The sequence below is a fragment of the Dipodomys ordii genome, unplaced genomic scaffold, assembly GCF_000151885.1.
Source record: "Dipodomys ordii isolate 6190 unplaced genomic scaffold, Dord_2.0 Scaffold128, whole genome shotgun sequence".
In the NCBI taxonomy this organism is placed as follows: domain Eukaryota; kingdom Metazoa; phylum Chordata; class Mammalia; order Rodentia; family Heteromyidae; genus Dipodomys; species Dipodomys ordii.
In genome coordinates this window covers 2694392-2709369 of record NW_012267344.1, presented here as the reverse complement: position 1 = coordinate 2709369, position 14978 = coordinate 2694392, and the positions used below count along the sequence as shown (strand labels likewise).

At 43.1% G+C, this 14978-nt stretch overlaps 1 protein-coding gene across 1 annotated transcript in view; it reads left to right on the top strand.

Annotated features, from left to right (window-relative positions):
• Window positions 1–14978, top strand: part of Golga4 (golgin A4) — a gene marked incomplete at its 5' end in the record, with an annotated part of 65340 nt that overhangs the window by 18929 nt on the left and 31433 nt on the right. Inside the window, 5 exons of the mRNA XM_013030261.1 lie at window positions 210–214; window positions 434–517; window positions 2706–2853; window positions 11874–12052; window positions 14205–14336. Of these exons, the coding sequence (XP_012885715.1) occupies window positions 210–214; window positions 434–517; window positions 2706–2853; window positions 11874–12052; window positions 14205–14336 (548 nt within the window). The remainder of the gene's footprint in view (window positions 1–209; window positions 215–433; window positions 518–2705; window positions 2854–11873; window positions 12053–14204; window positions 14337–14978) is intronic.

Genomic DNA, 14978 nt, shown 5'->3' with positions numbered 1-14978 from the left:
CTAGCTTTGGTAGCATTGATCTCCTGTACACTTCGGTCCTGCTAGCTTTGGTAGCATTGATCTCCAGTACACTTAGGTCCTCCTAGCTTGGGTAGCATTGGTCTTCTGTACACTTTGGTCCTCCTAGCTTTGATAGTGTTGGTCTCCTCTACACTTCCATCCTGCTAGCTTGGGTAGTGTTGGTCTCCTGTACACTTCGGTCCTCCTAGCTTGGGTAGCGTTGGTCTCCTGTACACTTTGGTCCTCCTAGCCTAGGTAGCATTGGTCTCCTGTATACTTCCATCCTGCTAGCTTGGTAGCATTGCTGTGCTTGGGTCTTTGTGCACTTCCATCCTACTAGACTGTTAAGCTCTAACCAGGTTACATACACTGTATAAAATTGTCCTATAAAGATCAGTTTTATTATAGAAATGAATTTATCTTTGTTTTTTAGGAGCTTCATATGGCTGAGAAAACAAAACTTATCACGCAGCTGCGTGATGCGAAGAACTCCATTGAACAACTTGAACAAGATAAGGTATAAGGACACCTGTGGCCCTCCTCTGAATTCACTGATAGCTGTGAGAAAGCTTTCCACAAGAGAGATCATGAAAATTTTGTTTTGTTTTATGCTTTGTTTTTTGTGACAGTACTAGGGCTTGAACTCAGGGTCTGGATGCTGTTTCTGAGCTTTTTTACCATAGGCAAGCACTCCTGTCACTTGAGCCACAGCCCCACTTTTAGTTTTTTTGTTGGTTAGTTGAAGATGAGAGTGTCACAGATTTGTCCTACAGTGACTAGCTTAGAATCATGATCCTCAGATCCCAGCCTTCTTAGTATCTAGGAACTGGCATTTGGCACTCTTTTGTTTTTACAAAACTGTAACCATATTACCATTACCTCTAGCAATTAAAATATTCTTAGTATGATCTCTCAGTTTCAGATTTTTGTTTCATTTTATGAATGAAGATCTAGATAAAATTCTTTTTTTTTTTGGTCGGTCGTGGGGCTTGAACTCTGGGCCTGGGCGCTGTCCCTCAGCTCTTCAGCTCAAGGCGAGCGTGCTACCACTTGAGTTACAGCACTACTTCGAGTTTTCTGGTGGCTTATTGGAGATCAGAGTCTCACAGACTTTCCTGCCGGGGCTGGCTTTGATCCATAATCCTCAGATCTCAGTCTACTGAGTAGCTAGGATGACAGCGTGAGCCACCAGTGCCTGGCTTAAGACCTCTATTAATAATTTATAGTTTCAATTGTCCTTTATTTGTTGTTCCTCCCCACTCCTATGGTGATTTAGTTTCTGAAGAAAACGAAGGCCCAGGGGCTGGGAAGGTGGCTTAGTGGTAGAGCGCTTGCCTTGCATACCTGAGGCCCTGGGTTCGATTCCTCAGCACCACATAAGCAAAAAGAAAGCCGGAAGTGGCACTGTGGCTCAAGTGGTAGAGTGCTAGCCTTGAGCTGAAGAGCTGAGGGACAGTGCCCAGGCTCAGAGTTCAGGCCCCACGACCGGACCAGAAAAAAAAGAAAATGAAGGACCAGGATTTTGTTTTAAAATTCCTTATTAGTAATGGCTATTGTTTGTTAATATTAGTTATCTGGAAGAGTCGTCCTATACAGCAGGGATTTGGAGACCCTGTGGTTAAGGTAATGTTCTTCTTGAGAACCTAAAATAGTTGTTGCAAAGTCTGAACACCTTTTCAAGGACAAATTAAACTACCCTCAGTTACTTAGTGTCTAATAATCAATTTCAAATGTAATAACCCCCCCCACCCCCAACACCTACCCTGTGGTCTTCATTTCTAGTGAGCATGATCCCTTCATAGACACACTGGCAAGTCAGAGGGCTGGGGCTCCTTACTCACTGACAGTCCCAGGAGGAGGACAAAGGAACATCCAAGCAGATTACTCTACCTCACTTTGATCCATCCTTTCTGAACAGTCAGTGGTTATATACGTCATTGTGGTCAGGAGGCAAGTTCAACAGCCTATGTCTAATTCCTTAGAAATGGCTTATTAGAGCAGGGAAAATTATAGCACATTTATAGAAAGGTTATAAAATCTTTTTTTCTTTTCTTTTTAAATTATGAAAATACCATACAGAGGGGTTACAATTACATAAGCAAGGTGATGAGTACATTTCTTATCAAGCATGGTTGCCTCCTCCTTTGTTTCCCCTTCCCATCCCTTCCCATCTCCCCCTCACACCTCACCCCCATAAAATCTTTTATTAAAACATGATTTGATACTTAAAAGGATTACACTTACTGTGAACCTTTTTAATCAAAAATACCTTGAGATACACTGAGCACCGGTGGCTCACGCCTATCATCTTAGCTACACAGGAGGCTGACATCTGAGGATCATGGTTCAAAGCCAGCTGGGGCCAAAAAGTCCCCATGAGACTCTTATCTCCAATGAACCACTCAAAAACCTCAAGTGGAGCTGTGGCTCAAGTGGTAGAGCGCTAGACTTGAGCACAAAGAGGCTCAGGAGACAACACCCAGGCCCTGAGTTCAAGCCCCACAACCAGTTTTTATATCTATATGTACACACACGTACATTGTGGTACCATACCAGGGTAACTAAGGAACAGAGCAGAACAGAACTGAGTTTGTGAATACTAAAGAAATTCTTAAACCTTGCACCTGGTTTTGGTTTGAATTTTGAGCAGTTTTAATTTTGATGCAGTTTTGTTATGAAATGCTTTAGTCTGCACTTCTGTTCAGGGAATGGTTATAACAGAGACAAAACGTCAGATGCATGAAACGCTGGAATTGAAAGAGGAAGAAATTGCTCAGCTTCGGAGCCGAATCAAACAAATGACTACCCAGGGAGAAGAATTACGGGAACAGAAGGAAAAATCTGAGAAAGCTGGTAAGAATGCAGGGTTAATGATTTTGTGTTGGAGCTCAAAAGTTATTTAGAGTACAGCTGGATGCTGGTGGCTCAGGCCTGTCATCCCAGCTACGCAGGAGGCTGAAATCTGAGGATCGTGTTCAAAGTCAGCCTGAGCAAGAAAGTCCGTGAGACTCTTACTCCCAATGAACCACCAGAAACCTTGAAGTGGTGCTGTGACTCAAGTCTGGAAGGAAAGAGCTCAGAAAGTTATTTGAAGTATTTGATCTATACTTTTTAAATTTAGTTCCATGAGGTCAGGCCAGATGTCAGCAATGCTAGGCTGAAAAGAATGTAGACTGATTTGTTCCCCATGGTGCTGTTCTGAGTACATGTTGGGAAAGAAGTGATTTGGAAGGAGAGAGAACAGGGTGAGCAGGTTATAGAGGATAAGAGGTTTGAGCTAGACTTCAAATAATGAGAACAAAGAAAAACAGACCCAGTGGCCATAGAGGATGTGTGAATCTGCTCATAATCATCATTTTTTACTGAAGTGAGGAAAGAAGTAATTCTATCAAGGAAATGATTCTTGAAATCATTTAGACTCTATTTAGACTTAGGTATAAAAGGCAACAGGAGCCCGGTGCCTGTGTTTCATGCCTATAATCTTAGTTACTCAAGAAACTGAGATCTGAGGGTCGCAGTTCAAAGCTAGCCCAGAAAGGAAAGGCCATGAAACTCTTATTTCCAGTTAACCATCAAAAAAAGCCAAAGTGGAACTGATGGATAGTGCTTAGGCCTTGAGTTCGAGCCCTAGAGTGACCATTAAAAAAAAAAAAAAAAGCCATAGAGGCCGGGTGCCGGTAGCTCACTCCTGTAATCCCAGCTATTCAGGAGGCTGAGATCTGAGGAACACAGTTCAAAGCCAACCCGGGCAGGAAAGTCCATGAGACTCTTACCTCCAATAAACAACTAGAAAACGGAAGTAGCACTTGCCTTGAGCTGAAGAGGCGGGGACAGCACCCAACCCCAGAGTCAAGCCCCACGACCAAAAAAAAAAAACAAAAACAAGCCATAGAAAGCTGGACATCAGTAACTAATACCCTTCATCCTAGCTACTCAGTTTCTGGGGACTCTTCTGTCCTGGCCGGCTTCGAACTGTGATATTAGCTAGGATTACAGGTGTGAACCACTGCCGCCTGGCCCCTTCGGGTAAATTCTCATTCATAGAGTCTTGTCCTTTCTATCACTTGCCTTATTTATGTATCTATGTATTTACTTGTTTATTGTACAGGGTTTGTACTCGAGACCAGGACACTGTCCCTTAGAGTTTTTGCTCAAAGCTGGCCCTATACCATGTGAGCCACCCTTCCACTTCCTGCTTTTTGAAGGTTCATTGGAGATAAGTCTCTTGGATTTTTTTCTGCCCAGGCTGGTTTTGATCTGTGATCCTCAGATCTCACCCTCTAGAGTAGCTGGGATTATAGGAATGAGCCAACTGTGCCTGGCTTGTTAGTTCACTTATAATTAACATAGCCAATGTTGGAAAAAAGGAACCCACACACCATTGTTAACTTCTTGCTTCCAATTTTACAAAGGGAATAAAATATTCTCTTTGGATTAACAGTTTCCAGAGTTCATTTACTTTCATAAGCCTTGTTGTTTTTCCACGTACCCTGTCTTTGCTGAAATTGTTTTCTATGATGGGCTACATAGAAAACCTGTATTAAACCAGGCCAGCAGCTCACGCCTGTAACCTAGCTACTTAGTGGGCTGAGATCTGAGGATTGTGGTTCTGACACAGCGGGGGCAAACAAAGCCCAGAGACTCTTATCTCCAGTTAGACAGCAAAAAACTGGAAGTAGAGTTGTGGCTCAAGTGATAGAACTTCATCCCTGAACGTATGTATGGGACCAGAGTGAGAGGCCCTGAATCCAAGCGTTAGTCCTGACAGTTTTGAAAGAGAAGAACTTGAACTAATAATTCACATGTCTTGCTTTTTAAATAATTATGTGTGTTCAGAAAATGTTCTTATTCTTTTGTATACTGTAGGCCAAATATACCAAAGACATTGAGCAGGTCATATAGATTTGATGTTTATGGGACTATCACCATAGTTATGTATTTAAGTGTGTGTTATGTTTATGCATTTCTGTATGACAAACCAAAATCGTGTGTGTATTTAAGTGCTTTGTTACTTGCTAATGATTTGTGTAACAAACTTTCCTTAAGTCTCATAAAACATCTTTATTTTATGCATCCACACATGCCAATAAGTGAATCATGGTGCCTTTCCCAAGCCTTGTATGAACAGGACTGGGGTAAGGGCCAATATTTTTTTTTCTTATCATGAGTACTTAGAATAAGCTTTACAAAGAAAATTCCATTGTATCTCAGGCAAGAAAAGGATGAGTTCAACTGGATTTTTTTTCAAAGTATGCCATGATAGATAAATAATGCATACCTATTTTGGCACCAAATGAATATCTGATGGGAAATTTATTATAAATGCACCTGAATTGGATTCATTTATAGACCTGGCAATATTACATTACTCATTCACTACCCTCTGGCAGAACGCATTTCTTTGATGTAGGTATGGGGGTTTGGTACTCAGTGCCGAGATGCCGTCCCTTAGATTTTTCCTGTAGGGCTGGTGCTCCATATGTAAGCCACACTTTCACTTCCAGCTTTTTGCTGGAAGATAATAGTCTCACAGACTTTGCTGTCTGCCTGGCTTTGAACTACAATCCTCAGTCTGCCCCGTAGCTAGGATCACAGGCATGAGCTGGCCGAGGAAGGGTTTTGTCTCCAGTTTAGTAGATTTTCTTGTCTTTAAATCTTGACTTAGGCTGGGCTCTGGTGGCTCACGCCTGTAATCCTAGCTACTCAGGAGGCTGAGATCTAAGGATCACAGTTCAAAGCCAGCCCAGGCAAGAAAGTCCGTGAGACTCTTCTCTCTAGGAAACCACCAGAAAACCGAAAGTGGCCCTGTGGCTCAAGCGATAGAGCACTCACCTTGAGCTGATGAGCTCAAGGACAGCGCCCAAGCCCAGAGTTCAAGCCCCATGACCAACCAAAAAAAAAAAAAAGTCTTGACTTTTTCAAGATTCTGATGTTTAAGGTATTTAATAGGTAAATGGGCCTTGGGCTTTGGTGGTCAAACCCGTGCTATGGCTCATTGATGGAATGGACCCTGGGATGCATACTTTGGGAGTGCTTCTGCCTGTGTAGGGACTGCAGTACCAGAAACGACCACTGGGTGGAGTATTGGCTCGTTGAAGCAAGCCGCGTCAACTAGCTGTGGGTCTCAGAGAGGAAGTTACCTGGGGCTCCTGAGAGCTGGTGGGTGTTACAAGTTGTTAAATCAATAGTTACAACAAACACATGCTAACATTTATTTTCATGAAACATACCTACATTTTCCAAATGGCCTTTTTTTTTTTACCGTTTTTGTCTATTGTTTGGTTTAATACGGTATAACTGGATTTCATGCTTAATCAGTTGATTCTGATTAAATAGAAAGAACTTCTGTTCTAGACAGATTGATATTTGTGAAGGAGAAGATCTCACTGATTCTCGGAAAGGGTCTTTGGAGCACGTGTTCTTTGTGTGTGTCTGTGCAGCTTTGTCAGCACTGGGGATTGAACTCAGACCCTCAAGTTCTCACTTGGTTTTTTCACTCAAGGCTGACTCTCTACCGCTTCATTGATCCACTTTTGTGTTTGGGCTGACCTTGATCCACAGTCCCCGGGTCTCAGCCTCCAGAATAGATAGGGTCACAGGTCTGAGCTATTCCTTTACTCACAGAAAGAGGCTTGATAGTTAAATAAACATTGACAAACTTTATTGATTTTAATTAGCTTTATTGCCTTTTTTTACTGCATTTAGTTTTCATTTTGTTGTTCTAGTCTTTTTTTCTTTTTAAGTTTAATACCACATGTGTTTTAGCCCTTATTGCTGGGATGAAAACACAGCTTGTTTACATACTTTTCCCCCCTAGTCATAGGTCGTGAACTTAGGGCCTGGGAGCTGTCCCTGAGCTCTTTTGCTTAAATCGAGTGCTCTACCACTTTGAACCACTTTGAACTCTTACATACTTCTTTTTTTCTTTTTTCTTTTTCTTTTTCTTGTCTGTCCTGGGGCTTGAACTCAGGGCCTGGATGCTATCCCTGAGCCTCTTAAGACTAGTGCTCTTCCACTTGAACCACAGAGCCACTTCCACCTTTTTTGAGTAGTTTATTGGAGATAAGAGTCTCATGGGGTCTTATTCTGTTCAAGCTGGCTTTGAACTCTGATCCTCAGATCTCAGCCTCCTGAGTAGCTAGGATCATGGGATCTGGCATTACATACTTGTTTTATTTGCCAGTACTGGGATTTGAACTCAGAGCCTGGGTGCCATGCGTTAGCCCTTTTGCTGAAGGCTAGCATACTACTGCTTGAGCCATAGCTCCACTTCCAGCTTTTTGATGCTTAGTTGGAGATAAGAGTCCCGTGGACTTTTCTGGCCAGGCTGGCTTTGAACCACAATCCTGGGATCTCATCCTCCAGGCTAGCTAGGATTACAGACAGGCTCACTCATTTTTCATGTTGTTAGCCAGCCTTTTACCACCAATAATTCGTACTGAGATTGGCATCTTTTCCACACTTCTGCATCTTTATTTGTTTCCGGAAGAAAAAGTAAGAGGAGATCCTATTAGCCTAAACACAGAATTCTCTAGGACTGAGGACCGCAATGTTACTTGGAACCACAAATTCTGGCTGAGCTGTTAGCTCAGGATACAGAGAGGAGGAATTAGTGAAGTGGGTAAATCAATGCCTCATTTTCCCTACTTTTATTTGAGAATCCATTGTTTAATGCATCTCCCGTCCATATTAGTTTACTTTTGTGGAACACTTTCCATACATCACCCTATGCCAAGTGTATGTGAGGCCATTCGTGAACATCCATGAACACTGATGAAGGAGTGGGCGGATCATTGAGCTTCAGATTGACAGCCTTTCTCACCTAATCCAGGAAAGAAGTGCTCCTGTTTATCATCCCTCCCCTTGGACCGTGTGTGAACTTCTTGTAAAGGGAAAGCAGGTGCAGGGCAGGTCCTGCTCTGCGTCTTGCCAGATACTAGCTCATTAAATCTTAGCCAGAGGTATGTTCAGAGTCAGCTCCAAGTTGTCAGTTTGCTTTGGTTTTTCATATGAGGCCAGGGTTAGAACTCAGGGTCTTATGCTTGCTGTGGGTCATGCACCTAATCCTCTCTGCTTTAGTTATTTTCCAAAGGGAGTCTCACATTTTCTTGGTGGGATGATTTAGACTGTAATCCTCCTACTTTGACACGTAGGTGGATGACGGGGGCTGTTACTTGTTTTCCATGAAGTCTTACAAACATTGGTTCCACACTGGCCTTGAGTCAAAATCCTCCCCCTCCTTACCTCCCAAGTAGATAGGAGTCCAGGAATGAACTGCTGGGCCCAGCCTAAAATGCCTTTTGTTTTACATAGAAATTGCCTGAGATACATTGAATTTTGCTTGGAAAGAACACAACGTGTTCTTGCAACCCTCGGAGATAGTTCACGCTTACCCTTCCTGTCTAACCATGTATCTTGGTTTTTCCTCTTGCACGTTGGCAGACTTGTAATCGGTGGTTGTGTGCATGCTTTCTCTCTCCTCACTTATCCTTTGTAGTAAAAAATAAGTTGATGTGAACAGTCAGAACATACTTGTAGCACTTAGGTTGCAATCATAGCCTTCTGTGCAAAGAGTTTGGAAAGTAGTACAGTGTTGCAGATTATAAAAACCTCTTTCTTGTGTCTGGCAGTTGCTAGACCAGCTGAGATGCTACTGGTTTGTAGTAAACTCTCAGTAGATCTTCCTAAGGCCAAGATGGGACTGTGTTACAGAGTACGTTTATTATACACACACGCACGCACACGCACACAGGTGTAACATGCATTATTTACAGAAGACCTTAACATTTCTTTGGAACAAGATGGCAGAAGAAAGTGATTTTTAGTGTCAGAAGTTTTGTTGAGGGTTAGAAACCATCTCTAATGGACAGATTGAGACATTCTGACTTGATAAGAAATACAATTACTCAGCAAGCTAGATCAGTGTTGGCATGTTGGCTGTGATCCTAGCTACCCCAGAGGCTGAGATGTGAGGATCATGAGTCAAAGTCCGTCCAGGCAAGAAAGTCCCAAGGCTCTTGGCTCCAGGTAACCAGCAAAAGCCAGAAGTGCAGATGTGGCTGAAATGGTGGAGCCTTGAACAAAGAGTCAAGTGGGGCTCGAGGCACTGAGTTCCAGTCCCAGCACCGGCATCAGACAGGAAGACACTTAACGCATTGCATTCTGTTGAGAGAAGCCATTTGTCACTGACAGGTTCTGAAATTCTGGCTTAGTAAGAAATACTATTACCCTGCTGAGCTAGGTCATTATATTACCATGTTCAGATTTCTTAAATATTGCATGGATTGTTTCCTACGTCCTTTTTACACGTCTGCCATTAATAAACCTATACAACTCAAATCATTTTATCATCTGTTGGGAAATTTGGGTGCTCCCGTCGTTGCATTTAAATGAGGATTACAAGAAGGTGAAGGTTTATCTTTCTAGACAGGAGGTGGTTTGGTTTCTGACATAATAGAGAGAAGGGATAAAACTCAAAAGAACCGTGAAACAAAAACCACCCTTCAACCATTATATGGTGGGTAATGAAATGGTTTATGAAAATCATTTTAGTGGATAAAACACTAAAGTTAGGATATAATATCAGAGGTATCCTAAGATTTACTGAACGTCTTTAGAAAACAGTAGAAAATTATATATAAATAGAAACCAGGGGTATGGATTTGTTTCATCTAACAGGTGAGAAAACTACATTTAATTTTGTGTTATTCTAAATTCTGGTATTAAAAGAACAGAGACAGAACATATTGTGTGGTATTGACTACATACATTTCCATTTCGCTTAACTGACTGAAGGTTTTCATCTGAACAGTGTCAGAGAATCAAAACCATCTTCAGGTTCAAAACGATCTCCAGAGCATCGACAAGATGTTTATATGGCCAGGTGCAGGTGGCTCACGCCTGTAATCCTATCTGCTAAGAAGGCTGAGATCTGAGGATTGTGGTTCAAAGCCAGCCTGGGCAGGAAAGTCCGTGAGACTCTCCAATAAACCACTAGAAAACCGGAAGTGGCGCTGTGGCTCAAGCGGTAGAGCGCTCAACTTGAGCTGAAGAGCGCAGGGACAGCGCCCAAGCCCCACAACCGACCAGAAAAAAAAAAAAAAAGATGTTTATATGACATACTTAGAGGCTAAGATGCAGTTTTCTGTGATGATTAACAATAATGAAACAGTAGCTGGAAGTCAGTGGCTCACACCTGTGATCCTAGCTACTCAGGAGGCTGATATCTGAATCAAGGTTCAAAGCCAGCCCAGACACAAATCCAAAAGACTCTTGGCTCCAAATAACCAACACAATGTCAGAAGTGGAGCTGTGGCTCAAGTGGTAGAGCGGCAGCCTTGAGTGAAAAGGCTGAGCGCACCTTGGTCCTGAGTTCAAGTCCCAGTACCAGTACACAAGAAAATGGAAATACACTTTTTCATTACTTGCACACTTTTTACTTTCTGTCGTTAAGTCTTGAGCACAAACTAAGATTTTTTTTTCATTTTTTTTTTTTTGTCGTTCATGGGGCTTGAACTCAGGGCCTGGGCACTGTCCCTGAGCTGCTTTTTCTCAAGCACTGTACCACTTGAGCCACAACGCCACTTGCAGCTTTTTCTGTGTATGTGGTGCTGAGGAATTGAACCCGGGGCCTTATGCATCCAAAGCAAGCACTCTACCACAGAGCCACCTTCCCAGCCCTAGATCTTACAGCTTCTCTTTCCCACAGTTAATACTCTTTTTAATTGGCAGTATTGGGGTTTGAACTCAGGATCCTGTGCTTGCTGTCCAGGTGCTCTACCACTGAAGTCAGAGTCCCATCCCTTTTTAGTTACCACTCAGCTAGGATCTCATAGTTTTGCCCAGTTCCCATGTACAGCAGTGCTCCTGCCTTCTCTCTCGGCATGGTTGAGCTTGTAGGCCACCAGTGCCCACGTTACATTGATAGAGTTTCACTAACTTCTGGCCCAGCCTCGTCCTACAACATGAGCCCAAGCAGCCTCCTCACTCTTCCTAGTTAGGTGAGGAAAGTAATCTTGTGACCATAGGAAGACTGAAACTATTTCTGTTTGCTTGACACTAGAAGCTAGAGTCACACAAAAACAGCATTTTTCTCTGTTTGACTTATTTCTAAAGATGACCTGGGTGTTTGTAGGCAAACGCCAGTGTACTCTGACTGAGAGAGTTGACAGATAACCTTGGCTACTTGAGTGTGCCTCTGGGATTTAGGGTTTAGTTAAGCATTGGCTTTCTACTTCAGGGTTATAAAATGAGTAATGGCTGCCAGAGAACGTATTTATTAAACTGTGGAGCAATAATTTCTGTTTCCCAGTTGTTGGTAGAGATCAGCCTCTGTGTCTTTCTATACCTAATACAATTTATTGTTTTTTAAAAAAATACTTCAGTCTGAGGGTAGTAATGAATCCATCATCCTAGCTACACAAGAACCATAAACACCCACGAGTGAGAGGGACGTCCTGTTATGAGTATAGCATGTTAAGAACAGCAGAGCAAAGAAAAAGCAAGTTGAGATTATACTGCATGGAGATAGGGCCCGGTGTCTCTCATTTCTTTGAATCTGTTGTAAGACACTAGTTGTAAGCCTAAGGAATTTTTTTTTTACTTTAGTACTTATTTTCAAGCTCTTGAGGTGTGGGTCATAAATAAGAGCCCTGATATCAAGGGGGTTAAAAACAGCTCGAAAATAAATTGATTTCCACTGACAGTCCTTGTGAATCTGTTAAGCAGAATTAGCTCTGGCTTAGAATGGATGAAGTAATTTTCTTTTAACCTGTCCTGCTGCCGCTGATTAGTGCCCCTCAGTTGAATGTATGAGACTTCGGCTCAGTGGTAGTGTCTCCTGAAGACACCTGTCTCTGCTCTTCTCCTTATAGCTTTTGAGGAACTTGAGAAGGCCTTGAGTGCTGCCCAGAAAACAGAGGAGGCACGCAGGAAGATGAAGGCAGAGATGGATGAGCAGATCAGAGCTGTGGAGAAGAAGAGTGAGGAAGAGCGGGCCAGTCTTCAGCGTGAACTAAGTCGGGTGAAACAGGAGGTCACGGGCCTTGTGAAAGTAAGAAGGAGTCTGCATTGAAACGGGCTGCAGACATTTTGAAACTGATAACTCGCCTTTATGCTTTTGTGCTGGTCCTGGGGCTTGAACTCAAGGCCTGGGCGCTGTCCCCGAGCTTTAGGGCTCAAGGCTAGTCCTCTACCATTTAACCACAGCTCCACTTCTGGCTTTTTTGATGGTTCATTGGAGATATGAGTGCCAGAGACTTTCCTGCCCAGGCTGGCTTCGAACCTCAATCCTAAAATCTCAGCCCCCTAAGTAGCTAGGATTGCAGACATGAGCCAGCCAGCACCTGCTGTTTTTGCTTATTTATGTGTGCTGATAATGGGGCTTGAATTCAAGGCCGAGGCCCCATTCCTTAGCCTTTTCATTCTATCACTCGAGCCACAGCTCTGCTTGTGGCTTTTTGTAGGTTACTTGTAGTTAAGAGTCTCACGGACTTTTCCTGCCTGGGCTGACTTCAAAGCTTGATCCTCAGATTTCAGCCTACTGGGCAGCCAGGGTTACAGGTGCGAGCCACCAGCACACAGCTGAATCTGAATTTTCCCCCCAGTTGTGGGGCTTGAACTCAGGGCCTGAGTGCTGTCACTGGCTCAAGGCTGGTATTCTACTCCTTCGAGCCTCAGTTCCACTTCTGGTTTTTAGGTAATTAATTGGAGAGTCTCTTTCCGGCCTGGGCTGGCTTTAAACTTAGATCCTCAGGGATCAGTCTCCTAGGTAGCTAGGGTTACAGGTGTGAGCCACTAGCACCTGGCTGAGTCTGATATTTTTTAAATCTGCTCTTTTTACACTGTAATCTTTCACTATAAGAAAGTTAATTTGTGCTTTAGACCTTGATCATTTCATTATGTTCGGGAAATAGCTTTAAAAAGTGCTATGATAGAGAAGTGAATTTACTCCAGAGGTTACTCTCTGGAGTACGTTAAGCTTGGACTGTTCTCCAGGACACCATGTGGCTTACCCGGCTCCCTGATTTGTCAGGCTCCTTAAAGGGAAGCCGCCGAGCTGGTGCTTCTGCAAAATGTCTTCTACAGAACTTGGTCAAGAAGTCACTTACCTAGTGTGTATGTGCATTTGCCTGTGTGTGCCAAGTAGCCAGGCACTGGTGGCTCATGCCTGTAATTCTAGCTGCTCAGGCTGGGGAAGGAGACTCCTGTCTCCACTGAACTAGCAAAACACCACAAGTGGGGCTGTGTGACTGAGGTAAGGTGATAGAGTGCTAACCTTGAGGAAAAATGCGAATGAACATTGCCCTAGGCCTGAGTTCAAGCCACAACATTGGCACAAAAGAAGTGAACTGTTCTGGTTTTTGCTGCCTCGTTTCTCTGGCCTGTTTTGCTTTTGTTTCTGTTGTGCCCATGCAGAAAAGTTCTTTTTGTGGCAGCTAAGCCTTTTCTTTACATGCCACCTGGATTCGTTTTCCATTGACGAATATATAAACGGAGAGGTAGCGTAGCTGGCAAGGCCTGGCGTCAGGTTCAAGGCCTTGGGTTCAGTCTGTGACACTACAAAAAACAGAACCACACACAAGCTCAGCTCTGAGTTCATGGCTCTGAGGTTTTGTTTTGGGGTTCTTTTGTATTTTGTTTTTAAACTGGGGTGGCCTCAAGCTCACAACAGAGACCACTCTGTCCTCGAACTCAAAGCCTTCCTGCCTGACCTCCGTAGTGCTGGGGTTACAGGAGTCACCCACACTTGACAGATTTTCTTGATTTTTATGTGTTTTTTCCCTCTGACACTCCCATGTTTACATTTGCTCATGGTTACATCTTTGATCCAACTGAAATTTGTTTGATATGAAATGTGAAGTAGGAGGGATTGAACTAAAACGTTTTCTAGGTAAATAGTAAGTACTCTCAGATATCACCTGCTGTTTGGTCCCCTGCCCAGCAGCTGCGATTTTTTTGTTGTTATTGTTTAAATCCTTAAATAGTTATACACAGGGGTTTTAGTTGAGCATGTCAGTTTGTAAGTACAAGGTGTCACAATCGATATCTCCTCTCTTATCCCTTCTTGATCCATATAGGGGATCTGTTCCGATTTTTACTTCTGAAGTCACTACCTTGGTTAACCCATAACAAAGTATTACTTTGTGGAGGAGTTACGTATTTAATTCTGCAGCTTTTCACTTCATCCATTTCCTGATTTTCAGAAATCCTCAGAAGAACAAATTGCTCAACTCCAGAAGCTACATGCAAAGGAACTAGCTGAAAAAGAACAGGAATTGACTGGGAAATTTCAGACGCGTGAAAGAGAATTACAGGAACAAATGAAAATAGCCCTTGTAGGTAACCTGTTTTCTTTGGTGGTATATGAATCTCACCTTGCAGCAGGTGTAGGAAGATCACAAAAGACTGTTAGAGCTTAATTTAGTCTTGTGTGATCGTCCAAGCTCTCATTTGTCAGAATTGTTTTCATCTATTCTTCCTGCCCTAACAGCAGGAAGGAAAGGAGATGATAGGTTACTAGAAGGGGTGCCTGCACACTTCCGCAAAAGGCCTAAAAACTACACAGTGTAATACTCAGAGTCCACGGGCCCTGAGTTTTGTCTGAAATGTATTTGATTGTCTCTGGGTTTCTTGAAGGTGTTTTGTGTGTGTGTCCTGATGTGGGGCTTGAACTCAGGGCCTGGGTGCCATCCTTGAGCTTTTTGTTGCTTAAGCCTAGCATTCTGCCACGTTTTTGTTGCTTTAGCCTAGCATTCTGCCGGTTTTTTGAGTGGTTAATTGGAGATAAGACTTTCCTGTCCGGACTGACTTCAACCTGATCCTGAGATCAAGGGACTTTCCTTCCCCACCATCCAGCTGTGATCCTCAGATCTCAGCCACTTGAGTCGCTAGGATGACAGACATGAGCCACCAAGCTAGCTGAAATGCATTGTAAAGCAGTAAATTCTTTGAAAATAAATTTAATTGGACTCCGTTGG